The following is a 12,681-nucleotide window of genomic DNA, read 5'->3' on the forward strand; positions in this document are numbered from 1 at the left end:
GATTCGACATGGGGGCCATGATTCTGGCGCTGATACGTCTGCACGGCAACACACCCCAGCTGATCTGAGGACAGAAAAGGAAGTAGCCCCGTCGACAATCGAGAAACACAACTCGGAGGGTGGGATCATCTCGAATATCGGAATCCCAAGTCTTTTTAGAGTTCTGACTCCTACCGTATCCGGCATCCTTCGCTGCGAGATGCTACCCAATGCGGCATATGGTTACGGAATTGAGGGTCATGTTGACAAATTGAAAGCGGAATAAGCAGTATGAAGTTCGTTCCAACAAGGCGAATATAGGTCGAATTACGCGTAAAAGTAAGCCTTGCGCACCCTTACTAGAAGGGAAATCCAATTGACTGCGTTATTTTCTCTAGTCTTGAATGCAAATGACGGCAAATGACAGGTAGAGCAGGAGGAAAACTAGTGATATCGGGTCCTAGTGTCCTGGTGTCCTAGTGTGGCTATGCACCCATAAAGGAAAGAGGTGGTGCTGCTTCGCCCTTGAAATTTGGGGGCGGACATACAAAAAAAAAAAAAAAAAAAAAAAAAAAAGCACGAGGACAGGGGTCAGTCGCTGTTTCGCAGGATCAGTCTGCCATGCCATTATCGAAGTATGCCTGTTGCCAAGTATGCTAGTAAGGGTACCTCGTGGCATTAAAATCAAATATTAACGAGCATTGTGAGTCCTAGACCCTAGAATGCGTCCTTGCGATCCGGTCGCCTCAGTTCTAGAATAGGTCTAGAACTAGAACTAGAAGAGCCAGATCTACCAATTGATGGAGAGGAAAGCTAGGCTGCTTCGTGCGGAAAGGAAAATGGAAGAAGATGAAAGGAAATTCCGGGTTATGATAGAAGGAAATGCCGTCATTGTACCGTAGATTGAAGATAAATCTCAGAAAAATAGTTCGGCATCCAACATGAGCCCGAGTCCGTGACTCAACGGAGTTGGGTCCGGATTTCGGTAGCCAACATGGTCGGCGAACCGGGCCGGACTGAGCGGTCAAGTTCGGAAAGTGGTCAGCAGGATCAGGAGGAACAATAGAGCTTGGTCAAGCATCGCCAATCTATTTTTGGTCGCTGAAATCCGACGGCATAACGACAAAGACTACCGCTATAGTCGAAAGACTGCTTTGCCAGTTCGTAACTCTTCTCAGTAGAATTGCCAGAGGATGGGAAGGAGCATTTTGCTTTAGTCGTCATCGGCCAACTAGTTCTAGCTGCTTACGTCAGACTTGGTGCCACATTTACGGGCTGGCCTTGGCAAAAGGGGGTGGCTTGGGCACATGACAGCCACAGGATCTACAGAATATTGCTACATACCTACTGTACTGTACCTACAGCTAGCTGCTGTTTGGAGAGATTGGGGAGTGGAAGAAAAGCGAGAGAAAAGGAGCGAAAGGCGATGGTAACCAAATTCTCGCAAAAATAAACCCAGATTGAGAATTCCGGGCTTAGGTATCACCCAAAATGCTCACCCGTCGCGATTCCATGGGCATCGGTAAATATCTACCAGCAAGCCAATACGGTAAGTATGTCAGATCATCCTAGGTACAGCCACAACCCAACTCCCAACTTCCCATCCAGTCATATGTCTTCCCTTCCAACTACCCGTTACGGCGCCGCCGAATGATGTGGCAACTTCATATTCAGCTCCTCGAGTAACTTTATTCTCCGGAGGATCAATATGTCCATTGTAGGGCTGAGGCTGTGCCTCTGTTGATAACGCCGAGAGGGGAATTTCGGCCGGTGACATTTGAAATGCGCATCCATGCAAGATGCTAGACTTTTGGACACTCACGCTAGGTATGTATAATGATCCCGAAACCCACTGCTGCCAGGGGTCGAAATCCTTCCTGCGAGGCGGAATCGTATCTCTATTTGCAATCAATAAAACACAAACAAACAGATGAGATTACAAACATTCATCCTGTGAGCTTGTATGCTATTAAGATTTCAAGCTATCTTGAGGTCTATCTTGCTCTAAAATCTGCCTTGAGTAGCCGAGAAGACCTCTGGCAATTGAATGGCTGTATGATATGACGGCCCCAAAAAGAAGAAAAGAGATAAGAAGAAATCTCAGAAGTACTGCCTTGCAAACTGGCTCATAAGCCTCTCCCAGCTTGATGAGGTAAGTGACAAGCAATGCAACATAAATGGCTCCGAGCAAAATTCTCGCACTCTTCGTCGGGTACGGAGTCCTCAAAAGAAACAGCGCAGATATTCTATCGATGACAGCCAAAAAAATCGACCTCTTCCCTCCGATGTGCTTTAATGTCTGCTAAGGGACATGTTGGAGTCTCGAATCTCACCGAATCAAATCGGCTGGCATGACTTTCACTTGAAACAAAGGAAGCCACGCTCAGTTATTAACTTCCTCAGATGATACGGCGAAGACTGGCTAAAATGGTGCCTGTGGACCCCGAGGGCATTGCTGTTGTTGTTGTGTTGCCGAAAGGTGCAGTGCTCGAATTCATCGTAGCAGTGATGAACGAGGAAGGGCCGGTTGTGAATGGCGCAACTGTTGACATAATATCCACAGTGGAGTTGGCAGTGCTGTTTGCAGGGATACCGAATGTGGCGTTGATGGCAGAAGTCGGCAGAGATGTCAGTGTGAAGTTACTCGACGGGGTTGCAACAGCCGTTGTGGAATTGGCTGAAAAGGTGGGAAGAGCAGAAGCTGTGGTGTTTCCCGTCGTGGCTGGGAGAATTGTAGTCGTTGAGTTGTCCGACAATGTCGGGAGCGCTGTTGCTGTGGTATTACCTATGGTCGTTAAGTTGGCAGTTGTAGCTGGAAGCGCGGCGACAGTGGCATTGCCGGTGGTCGTTGCGTTGGCAGTCCAAGCTGGAATCGCTGTGACTGTGATGTTGCCTGTAGTTGTCGCATTGGCAGTCGAAGTTGGAAGCGCAGTGACAGACGAGTTGGTCGACGGGGTCAAAAAAGCGGAAACTGTAGAGTTGGCCGTCGAAGTTGGAAGCACTGTAATTGTCGAGTTGGCAGTCGAATTGATTGTCAAAGTCGGGAATGCAGTGAGTGTGAGGTTCGCAACAGTGACGGTCGTGGTTGTCGTGGTGGTGAAACCAGGAATCAGGCTCGAATTGCCCACGGTGCTGGTAATCACGCGTGTGATCTCCAGAGGCACAGGGACAATGACAGTGTATGGTGGTACAGGAGACGAGACGCTGAAGGAGCGGTACTCTCCATATGAACCATAGGTGCCATAGTCGCCGTAATTGCCGGGGTCGTCGACTTGTGGCTCCCGGGCCTCGAGCTCGGCGACAGCGCTGGAGTGACCAGGTTGGTCGTAAGGCAGTGCCTGTGCGAGTCCGACTGCGACCGTCAAGATGATTGAGGAGAGATGCATTGTACTTGGCGGCCTAGAGAGCACAAGGTCCCACAATGTTTTTCCGCCTGCGTTTTCCAAGCTTGTTTCCAGGCATTCAATACAGTCAGCACTCTAGTAGGTAAGGAACGGAGAATACGATATGCAACGGAACATTAATGCGTTACAAGACTTGAGTAACTGCCGGGAAGAGGTTGCCACTATGGCTGATTATCAGGCCGAGAGAATAAGTCCACGATCTTGGTATGACAGGAAGGTATCTTCACTCACGTTCAAGATACGTCCAAAGTCGCTTGATCTTGTCAACAGTACCTACTGGAAGCCGGTGTGTGATGTCGATACACAAGTAGTTTTGGAGGACGGTGTCAACTGTTCTGTACTTGCGTTGTCGTGGACAAAGCTGTGGAGGGTCGGCAACGTGAAAACGAGAAAAGACAAAAACGTATTCATGATGAAGGAAAACTTACTCCTCTACCAACTCAACATTCGTGCCATACTTCGAGGCATTTCGTAAGCTTCTCTGATGTACCTTCCCAGAAAGCGCATGTTGAGGAATCCCACATACCTGTATTTCCCAACAGCGAGCCCAACTAACCAAACACATAAGGAGCTCCTTCCTTATGAGGATTTGCGGATCACCTCTAGGTTCCAACCTTAACCTCAGCCAACGCACGTCTCTGTCCACGGCACTGTACCTATCTTCAGGTACTTACCCGTGGGTAAGTAGATTACAAAATACGGTTAGTGGGGAAACATGTGGTCTGACTGCTACGTACACTTGGCATCAAAGTTGATACCCAACATTCAAATCGCCGAATTTGGAAGCCGAGCTGCACAACTTCAAGTCGGCAGTTGAGGCTCTGGTACTACCTAGTGCCATCAAACTCATGGACCACAACTGGGTACCGAAGCCCCTCCACCAAATGATTCCAGTTTAAGGTGGCGGATAAGTTAGATACCTTACGTGCCTACCTAGGTAGGTGGTATGTAGGGAAGGTAGTTTGGAATATTGCAGTTTTATTTTAGACGCAATAGCTCAAATGAAGACCAGTGGTTTGCGTGGATGCTAGGTGTAATGGAAACATCAGTGGTTGAGACAGTATTATCACTAAAAAGCCCTTTGCAGAAATATAGTCGTCCTAAAATGGCATTTCAGCAATTTTTGCGTGCAAAGTAAGTCTTCTTTGCAAGCTACAGGCCTCTAGTTGTCAGAGTTTGCCTCGCCGCCCAACCGGATACAACTTGTCAACGTAGGGTCCGCTTGGCACGAAAGTTTGCCATTCAGATCCCTCCCCTTGGAAGAAGAACAGAGTAGATTTTGACCAGTTTACGAAAGCAAATACACAACATACTTATTTGGTATGCTTTGACTGCATCGATCCCGTTTTGGTGGGCTAGCATGGTTCGCAAAGCTTGGCAAACATATATCTTTTGCCGCACCTTCCCAGGTATGGCAACTTGAGCCGTCTTGGAGTCGTAAGCTTCCTGATTTTTTGTGCACTACTGCTAAGCCTAATTTGATCTGGCCGGCGGATATCTTTGAGCGCGCTTCATCCAACCTTATTACCTACAAGCTCGTCCAACCGTTTTGTCGCGAAATCGATATCATCAGTCTTACGTACCTATCCTTTCCACATTCCTATTCGCCTACTCTGATCAACCTTCTTTAACCAGGAAATTTCTTCATACTAAGTACTAGCGCGCATCCAGGCGACGGCAGAAAACAATGCCTTCGAGCATAAACAGCACTCAGTCCAGATCTTCATCACCTCCCTCGCCTACAACGCCGGATCCCAGACGCCCTCTACTTCCTCGAACAGTATCACAGCCCTTACCTCGTGGCGTACCGCTTCGATATGCCTGGAGGGGGAAAATGACATGGCCGCTTCGTGGAGACCCTCGTCGATACAGCACATTTCCGCCATACGCCGAGGGCAATCCGATCATCGGCTTTGGGCGTAATGCTATTTCTTGGCTTGCTGTCGCATTCTGGTGGTTTGCTGCTATCTTGAAGATGACACTATGGAACTTCCCTGCAGGTCTTATCCTTGGTCTCTTTGCTGGTGTAATCCTCTGCAAACACTCAAACATCAAAGTTTTGCAACGCAAGTACACAAGCCCTTCAGCAGGGGTTGGGAGTGGCCTTTCGAGCTTATGACACTAACTCTTTTCATATCAAAGCAAATATCATTGGCCCACTGCAAACAAATGTTCCGACTGTCTTGAGGGATGGTTCCAAAGATGCACCCATCTTTGCTCAATCTGCAGGTGACGCGGTTGACCAAGCATGGCAGGCTATAGGCACAGACAGTAAGCAGATGACATTAACATTTGGTCACACATATACCAAACCAAGACATACTGACCGTCATACTTAGTGAGAAACATTGTGATCCAAGACAAGGATGTGATCCCGGGGTTGGACCTGAACAAAAGCCACGTGCAGGTGGCCAAGCATTATGGTGGGGGCTATGTGTTGGAACTGGAGGCTTTTCGCAACATCCACTGCCTGGTAAGGCTTTGATACAACTTGATTCTCTTTCAGAGGAGGTTGGTGACTGATGTAGAACTACACAGAATGTCCTTCGCCAGTCTCTGTACTTCAACGCAAGGCATTATCACAAGGCTATCGCTGGCTCCCAATCACAAATGGAGGTGCGAGAGGAAGTAGGCAAGTGGCTAGCTGCCTGATCGTTGTTTGTCAGGACCATACTGACGAATCGTACAGACGTTTGCTTCGAAACTTTGAGGCAGCAGCTAATGTGCCTAGCCGACGGCAGTGCGCATGGCTTTGTCTGGGTGGACCACACAAGCAAACGCATAGCTCCGGACGTCAACAGCAATCATAGAGTTTGCCATGACTTTGACATGATTCGGCTGTGGGCAGAGTCCCGACAGGTACCCGCAACGTTGCCGGAGGACTATTACCGGCCCGCCACAGCGGAAATCTGAAGCTGGTAATCATGGAACAAAGATTTGTGCCTGTACTGTGAGAGACTTTATGCAATCTCGGTGGTAGCCAGATCTTCATGTTACGGTAAGCCAAATACATCTGTTTGCCTTTTAACTGTTTGGAGGCCAAAAGTAAACGCGTACATCAAGTCTCGCCAATACTATTAGGGAGACATCCTTCTAGCTCAGTAGTCACTTTTGGATCCACCCAGTAAAGATGCAGACCAGGAAGATTTGGGACCTGCTGACCTATTTATCTACCTATTTACCTTATCCCCTGCCTACCTAGGTACCTACCTTCTTCCATGCCTCCCGACATACCTACTTGTTTACTCAGATATATGCTATTTGTTCAGATTAATCGATTTGTACGGCTATGAAGTACATAGTGTGGATAGCTACTGTGTAGACCTAGTTGTCTGCTCATTAAAAGGTTCATATTGTCAACATTTGTGATTTCTACCGGAGTCCTGCCTAGATGTTCAAGAATTGAGATCACCCAGAACTATAATTAGCGGCGAGTTGCTCCGCCTCTCGGTTTGTTTTGGCCCTGGACTTGGATGAGTACGTTGATTCTTCACCAAGACCTATTTTGGAAACTTATTTACAACCTGGCTAACGGGCAATTTCACTCAAGCCTCTGCATCTATTTATCCCGAAACCACCAGCATCTCACCTCCGCCAACTCTTCTTCAGCACACAGGTCCTGGGCTTTCCCTCAAATCGGTTGCCACTTGTTACGCTGCTTCCCAGTTCGTGAAGATCTCATAACACACCTGCCGACTTTACCTAACTAGGAACCCTTTGGTCAGGCCTCACTTCACTTCTTTCTTATCCGATTTGCCTTGAACCTCACTTTCCACATCATTTGGTTCCCATTCAGCCGTTTTTGACTACCTTCAAGCGAGATTTCTCAATACTAACTGACAGAAAAGTGAAGTCACACTGTCAATTCTCAACTACAGCTCGGACAAATTCAGTGACAGACAAAATGGAGCATCAAGCCCCTGAGGACGGTGAGCAGACTTTTCAAGGTTCTTACTATGTCATGATGAACCGCCTTGTAAGTGCTTTCCACAGCCTCCCAAATGATTTTAGTGATCAAGACTTTGGCTAACCTCGGCTTAAATAGTCTCCTTTGTCTGTGAAGAAGCCCTCTCTGCCCAAACGCCCGTATTTCTCCGCCAAGTTCTATTACTTGGACTCTTCTTCGCCAGCCGAGTCTTTCAGCAGCGCCCGGACTACAACTGACGACTATGTCTATGATGATGACGCTGAATCTTCAGATAGCTTCAACAGCGTCGAATTCAACGACCGGCGGCGCGATGCCAGAAAGCAGGAGAAAGTGCACTATTCCATTCTGAAAGACACTTATCTTACCAGCCTCGAGTTGGCAATGTCCAGGCTACCCCTGAACGACCACCGCCGGGAACTCCTGGTGGACGATTGTCAGTCCGAGAAAGAGGATCTTCCAAGCAAACTCGCCGAGGCTGTCAAATTGCCATCAGCCCCTGAGGCAGATGACTTGGCCGCTTCCACAGACCTTGCACAAAATCAACAGCTTAACCTACCATATCGCTTCAAGGACACCGTCAAAATCACAGGCCAGAGCCAGGTTGACGAGCATGAGGACCAGACAGACACCAACGATGTTTTAGCACATACGCAAGACCCGATCGACGCATCAGCCATGCTCGGCGCAGGTGACAGTACTGATGTGCGAGCACCAACCGAGCACTTGGAACACGACGAGAATACTGAGGACGTCGAGGAAGAGGGCCAAAAGCACACAGAATCAGGCCCTGTCCAAGAACCAAAGTCAGACTGTACAGTCCAAATCAATGAGTACTTTGAGATCCGGAACACCTCTTTGGGCGGCTCTGGCTCGTTCTCGCGGAAGGACCTCAAGCGCGGCGATGTCATCCTCCGGGAGAGCTTCATCATCCGAACGAACAGCTATACTATGGAGGCGCAATTCGAGAGCCTCGATGTCGTCGGCCGCCGGGCCTATCTCTGCCTCCACCCTCACTGGCCCCTGAATCAGGAGAACTTGGACGTCATGAATGCCATTTGTCACACAAACGCGTAAGCTTAGCTTTTTCCCGTTGTTTGAAATATTTGTTGATGTTTGGTTAAGCACTCATGTACTAACATGCCGATGACCGGACGTCCGCATGCTGCTCGCCCCAGTTTCAACATCGGAGGTGGCACCGCAGTCTTTCCCATAGCGGCTAGATTCAACCACAAGTGTTCGTCCATGAGCAACATCGACTTTGACTACGACCGCCGCGCCGGCCTCATGGTGTTCACCGTCAAGGCGGAGACAGTTGCGGCTGGCGAGGAGCTGACGCTATCGTATGGCGGCAACCCGAGGACCCTGCACGAGCGCTATGGATTCTTCTGCCAATGCGGCGGCTGCGAAGGATGGAGCCAGGAGCAGGCCGACGAGCTGCAGAAGCTTAACTGGGGCTGTTGAGACGACGAATGAAGCAGTTTACTGACGGACATCTTTTTGGTCATTTGAGTTGCCATGCTTTGTTGTCTTTTCATATCTTCGCCCTTCTCAACACTGCATGCATTGCTTTTTTTGTGCTACACATAGGGGTTTTGGAATGCGCCCATCTTTGGCTGGCTTGGCCTTTTCGAACTTTTTGAGCTTATCCCTTGGTGAAACGGTTGTTGGGTGTCAAGGCGAGGGATCGGGCCGGGAATAACTGCAATTGGGTGGTGTTAGTGACGACATTAGATGGATTTATGGATGGATGAAACGGATTGGGGAGCCATTAATATCGACTGATTGTTTAAGGATGACAATCTTGGCCTTGCTTTGAAATAGACAAAAGGGAATCTTTCACATGTCACAGACAACCACATTCTTGCTCAATAAAGACCTGACTGTCAGGTTTTGAAAATGTCTTTGTATATATGCAGCTCACCGAACAGTGCACACCACCAGGCATGTAAAGTATAATATAAGTCCATGAGTCGTTCCCAAATCTTCCTGATACTAAGGGAATATAAACAAAGCATACAGGGTTGTGGGTATATGATGCGCAAGCCATTGAACTTTTCGTCGTCATTTTCATGGTTGCCTCCCCTGGGAAAAAAATAATAAATAGCGGACGCAAGGGCCCCTTAATAACAGCGTACAAGAAAAGAAAGGCAGCAAGCTAACATGCGACTGGTGGCTGAGAAAGCTAGTTGGTATATTGCGTACACTTTGGCCAACTGTATCGGTGGTCGTATGGGTCAACTAGGCGGACCACAACAGGTAGGTCCGCTTGAATTATTGTTAGTGATTAGGTTTCGAGCGCCTGAACGCCGCCGAATGAGTAGCCAAAGTCGACCAGGTTATCGAGCATCCAGTGTTGGGGATCAAAAAAGTCATAGGCTGTTGCGTTTGCATCATAACCACCCAGAGTAGTCAGAAGGGCTGCGCTATTCTGGGTGCCTCCATTGTTGCTGTTTCCAGAGAGCCCAGATGCGCCCAGTGGTGTCAGACCACCACTGTTTGCGGGTGCTGGTGTTGGCTCGATCAGGCTAGCCGTAAGTCCATGGGAGGGCGGCATCAAAGTCGTGTCCAAATGGGTCGAAGATGCCGAAGATTCGTTCGCCGAGTCCGGGTTCGTGGGATTCTTGAGGGCTAGCGAACACTGTCAGCCTTCGTATCAATCATTTTGCACGTGCAAACGAGAAGGCAGAGAGTCAATCCATCCACGGGCCAAGTAAAAAGTCGATAATACTCACCATCCAACGAACCACGTCCCCTGGCTTCGTAATCCTCCCTCCATGCCCAGATCGAGTCAAAAACAAGGCTCATGCTATGTCTGCATCGAACCTTGAGCTGTAAACTATCATCAATCATGCCACTCTCCATATATGTAGGATCTACCCGGGCGCCATTCCACATCTGTACCATCAGCTCAGCTAGTCGCCAGCTGAGATCGTTCCTATTGACGCTTGTAGCCCGGATGGCCTGTGAGGTGCGGTGGAACAGGAGCCGGCCGCGTTCAAAGTCTATGATCTTTGCAAAGAAAGACCGCATCAGCTTGAGAAGTACGAAACCAGTGGCAACAAGCATTTGCTGAATGTAATTCGTCGCGTATTTCAAAGTGTCGTTTCCGCCTTGCTCCTGGGGGTTTGTGTCATAGTCACCCTCCAGAACTGCGTCCAAGAAACTGGTGGTCGCGCGGAAAAGCTCTTTCAAATCATCGACATAGGTTTGGGTCTTGCTCGAATCGAAAAAGGCGGCGAGGCGTAGGTGGAGGCCTGCCGCCTTGAGGTGCAAGTTGACAACAGGGCTCAGGTCTCGCGACAGAATATTGGCATTGAGCTCGCTGTACTCGCGACGAAAGACGCGCATGAGGATCGAACGGTGCTCGTCTCCAGCGACGCCTCGAGGGTCACTGGCATTGCTGTACATCTCCTTGGAAACCTTGTCGCAGAAGCGCTCGATCTGCAGTCTGGCTTCTAGTTCGGCAGACAATTGGAATGGTCCATTATCGCCGGGACGGACAGCAAGGGTCCAGTCATATAGTGTTGAGGCAGGCTGACCGTAGCCAGTGCCTATTGTTTGTGCCACAATGTTGCAAACAGCCCAGGTGGTGACACGGTCATGGAGTTGCTCCATGTTCAGCTCTATCTGAACTCGGGAGAAGTCGTTGATGTGCATTGGCCGATGCAATCCTATCCCCGTGGCAATCTTCATCATGACGCCGCAGAGGATATGTGTAGGGTCCGCAGAACTGGTGCTAGTTGGCAGAGGCCATGTGCAAAGAAGGCAGAGCGCCTTGACGATACAATAGTTGCCCGGCACCTCTCCTATGGTCGACCAAAGTAATTGGGTCAACGGGCGTGAGATGTTTCCTAGCAGCGTGGGATCTGCTGGATATCGTCTGGAGGCTATAGCCACAATGACCCAATAGAGCAGGGTATGTTGTTGGTAGTAAGCCTCGGGCGTCATTTGTGGGTTGAGAAACGGGAGTGTGGGATGGTAGTGGCGGAAAAAGATGTCGAAAAGCTGGGCTTCAGCATCCTCGGTGAGTTGGACCTCGTCAAGACTGCGGACGATTCTAGGTATCGTGTAGCCCCTTTTCAGATGCAGCAGGGACGATACGGCCTCCTCGGAGCCCATCAGTGACGGGTTTCGGGTGTGCGAGTAGACGTTGTTTACAATGGGCGACTGGAGTTGCGAGTGCATGCTGTCGTCCTCGTCGATGAAGCCGGCAGTTCGCGCTCGTTGTACGGCGCGCCGCAGCATGTCAATCTCCTTCTCCATCTCGGCGTGCTTGCTGCGCTTGCCGACGCGCTTGAAGTTGGATTCGATCTTGCACTCGAGCTTGAGCCGCCCGCAACGCGTGCATCCCTGAAACGGGTCTTGTACGACATCGCAACGTAACTACAATGAGACATTGAACAGTCAGCTCAGACAGTCATGGACGATAGCCCAATCATATGTAGTGCAGCACATTATGCAATTGCAGACCTTTTGTTGCCGGCACTCGTTGCATGCCCGTTTCACGCCCGGCTGGCGCTTCTTCTCGTGGTGATCGCCATGATCATCGTCAAGCCCTGGGCTGCCGGGGCTGCTGTCGATGGTGCTGGCCAGGCCGCCGACGCTGCGCTTTCTCTTGGGACCGCCGTTGGCACCGACGTGACTCCGCGCACTGACGGGGCTTGTCGGGCTCAGCGACGCTGCGGCGCCGTGATCCATGCGTGCGGCTGCAGCAGCGGCTGCTCACGGACGCGCGCTGGGCGGAATTAAGGGTCCGCCGGTCCAATGTCGAGTTGTGGGCGAGGAGGGGTGTTCGCCGGGTCGGCCGCCGACCGGACTTGGAACTTTTTTTCTACTTTTTTTTTTTCTATTTTATTTTTGTCAATCCGACTTTTTATGATGCCCTTTGTCGGCGCCTGCGCAGCGCAGAAAGTTTGGCGAGTCACAAGAATCGTCAATCGACAAGGCTGTCGTCGCAAGTTGCGTATGCGGCTGGCAACGGTCGCTTTCTGGGCGTTCCGGTGTCGCGCCTCGTGCGGTTTGGTAGTTGTCTGTCACACAATCAGAGGTGAATCAATTCGAAGTCGAGCAATTCCGACTGCGGAGGGGCGGGGAAGTTTGCACCCCCCAAACTGGAGAGGCAATGCTGCCCACCGCAAAATGATGACTCTAAGCTGGTATTTGCTCCTCACACCCACTTTGACTTGACTCAGGGGCGGGGTATAGAACCCTGTCATTGCAGTTGGAGAGCTTTCATTGGTTTGTAGCGCAAGCCTCTTGACCATTCGGGCCTAGCTGTATCCACTTGGTGGGCTTTGATCACGTGAATACCTTTTCAGTTCCTTGCCCAAGCTGCTCACTGGGAAATTCGTTACTTCGGTAGGTGATCCG

General features: G+C 49.9%; 4 protein-coding genes across 4 annotated transcripts; 2 read left to right on the forward strand and 2 right to left on the reverse strand.

Moving 5' to 3' along the window:
- Window positions 1–2,346: 2,346 nt before the first annotated feature.
- MGG_11525 (uncharacterized protein) lies at window positions 2,347–3,714 on the reverse strand. Its single transcript, XM_003718292.1, has 2 exons — window positions 3,615–3,714; window positions 2,347–3,412 (listed from the first exon to the last, which is right to left on the reverse strand). Exon 2 carries the CDS (start codon window positions 3,363–3,365, stop codon window positions 2,379–2,381), a length of 987 nt encoding a protein of 328 aa, XP_003718340.1. The 5' UTR covers window positions 3,366–3,412; window positions 3,615–3,714; the 3' UTR covers window positions 2,347–2,378.
- A 1,503-nt stretch (window positions 3,715–5,217) lies between these two features.
- On the forward strand, window positions 5,218–6,296 carry MGG_11526 (uncharacterized protein; the record flags this gene model as incomplete). Its single annotated transcript, XM_003718293.1, has 5 exons — window positions 5,218–5,302; window positions 5,526–5,654; window positions 5,723–5,856; window positions 5,922–6,011; window positions 6,102–6,296. The coding sequence occupies 5 exons, from the start codon at window positions 5,218–5,220 to the stop codon at window positions 6,294–6,296; spliced, it is 633 nt and encodes a 210-aa protein (XP_003718341.1).
- Window positions 6,297–7,287: 991 nt separating this feature from the next.
- Window positions 7,288–8,772, forward strand: MGG_00673 (uncharacterized protein; the record flags this gene model as incomplete). The annotated part of the gene is made up of 3 exons (XM_003718294.1): window positions 7,288–7,359; window positions 7,429–8,381; window positions 8,487–8,772. The coding sequence occupies 3 exons, from the start codon at window positions 7,288–7,290 to the stop codon at window positions 8,770–8,772; spliced, it is 1,311 nt and encodes a 436-aa protein (XP_003718342.1).
- Window positions 8,773–9,138: 366 nt separating this feature from the next.
- MGG_00672 (C6 zinc finger domain-containing protein) lies at window positions 9,139–12,408 on the reverse strand. The gene is made up of 3 exons (XM_003718295.1): window positions 11,782–12,408; window positions 10,044–11,694; window positions 9,139–9,939 (listed from the first exon to the last, which is right to left on the reverse strand). Exons 1-3 carry the CDS (start codon window positions 12,007–12,009, stop codon window positions 9,596–9,598), a joined length of 2,223 nt encoding a protein of 740 aa, XP_003718343.1. The 5' UTR covers window positions 12,010–12,408; the 3' UTR covers window positions 9,139–9,595.
- Between the last annotated feature and the right edge of the window lie 273 nt (window positions 12,409–12,681).

The sequence above is a fragment of the Pyricularia oryzae genome, chromosome 5 (genome assembly GCF_000002495.2).
Source record: "Pyricularia oryzae 70-15 chromosome 5, whole genome shotgun sequence".
Taxonomy (NCBI): domain Eukaryota; kingdom Fungi; phylum Ascomycota; class Sordariomycetes; order Magnaporthales; family Pyriculariaceae; genus Pyricularia; species Pyricularia oryzae.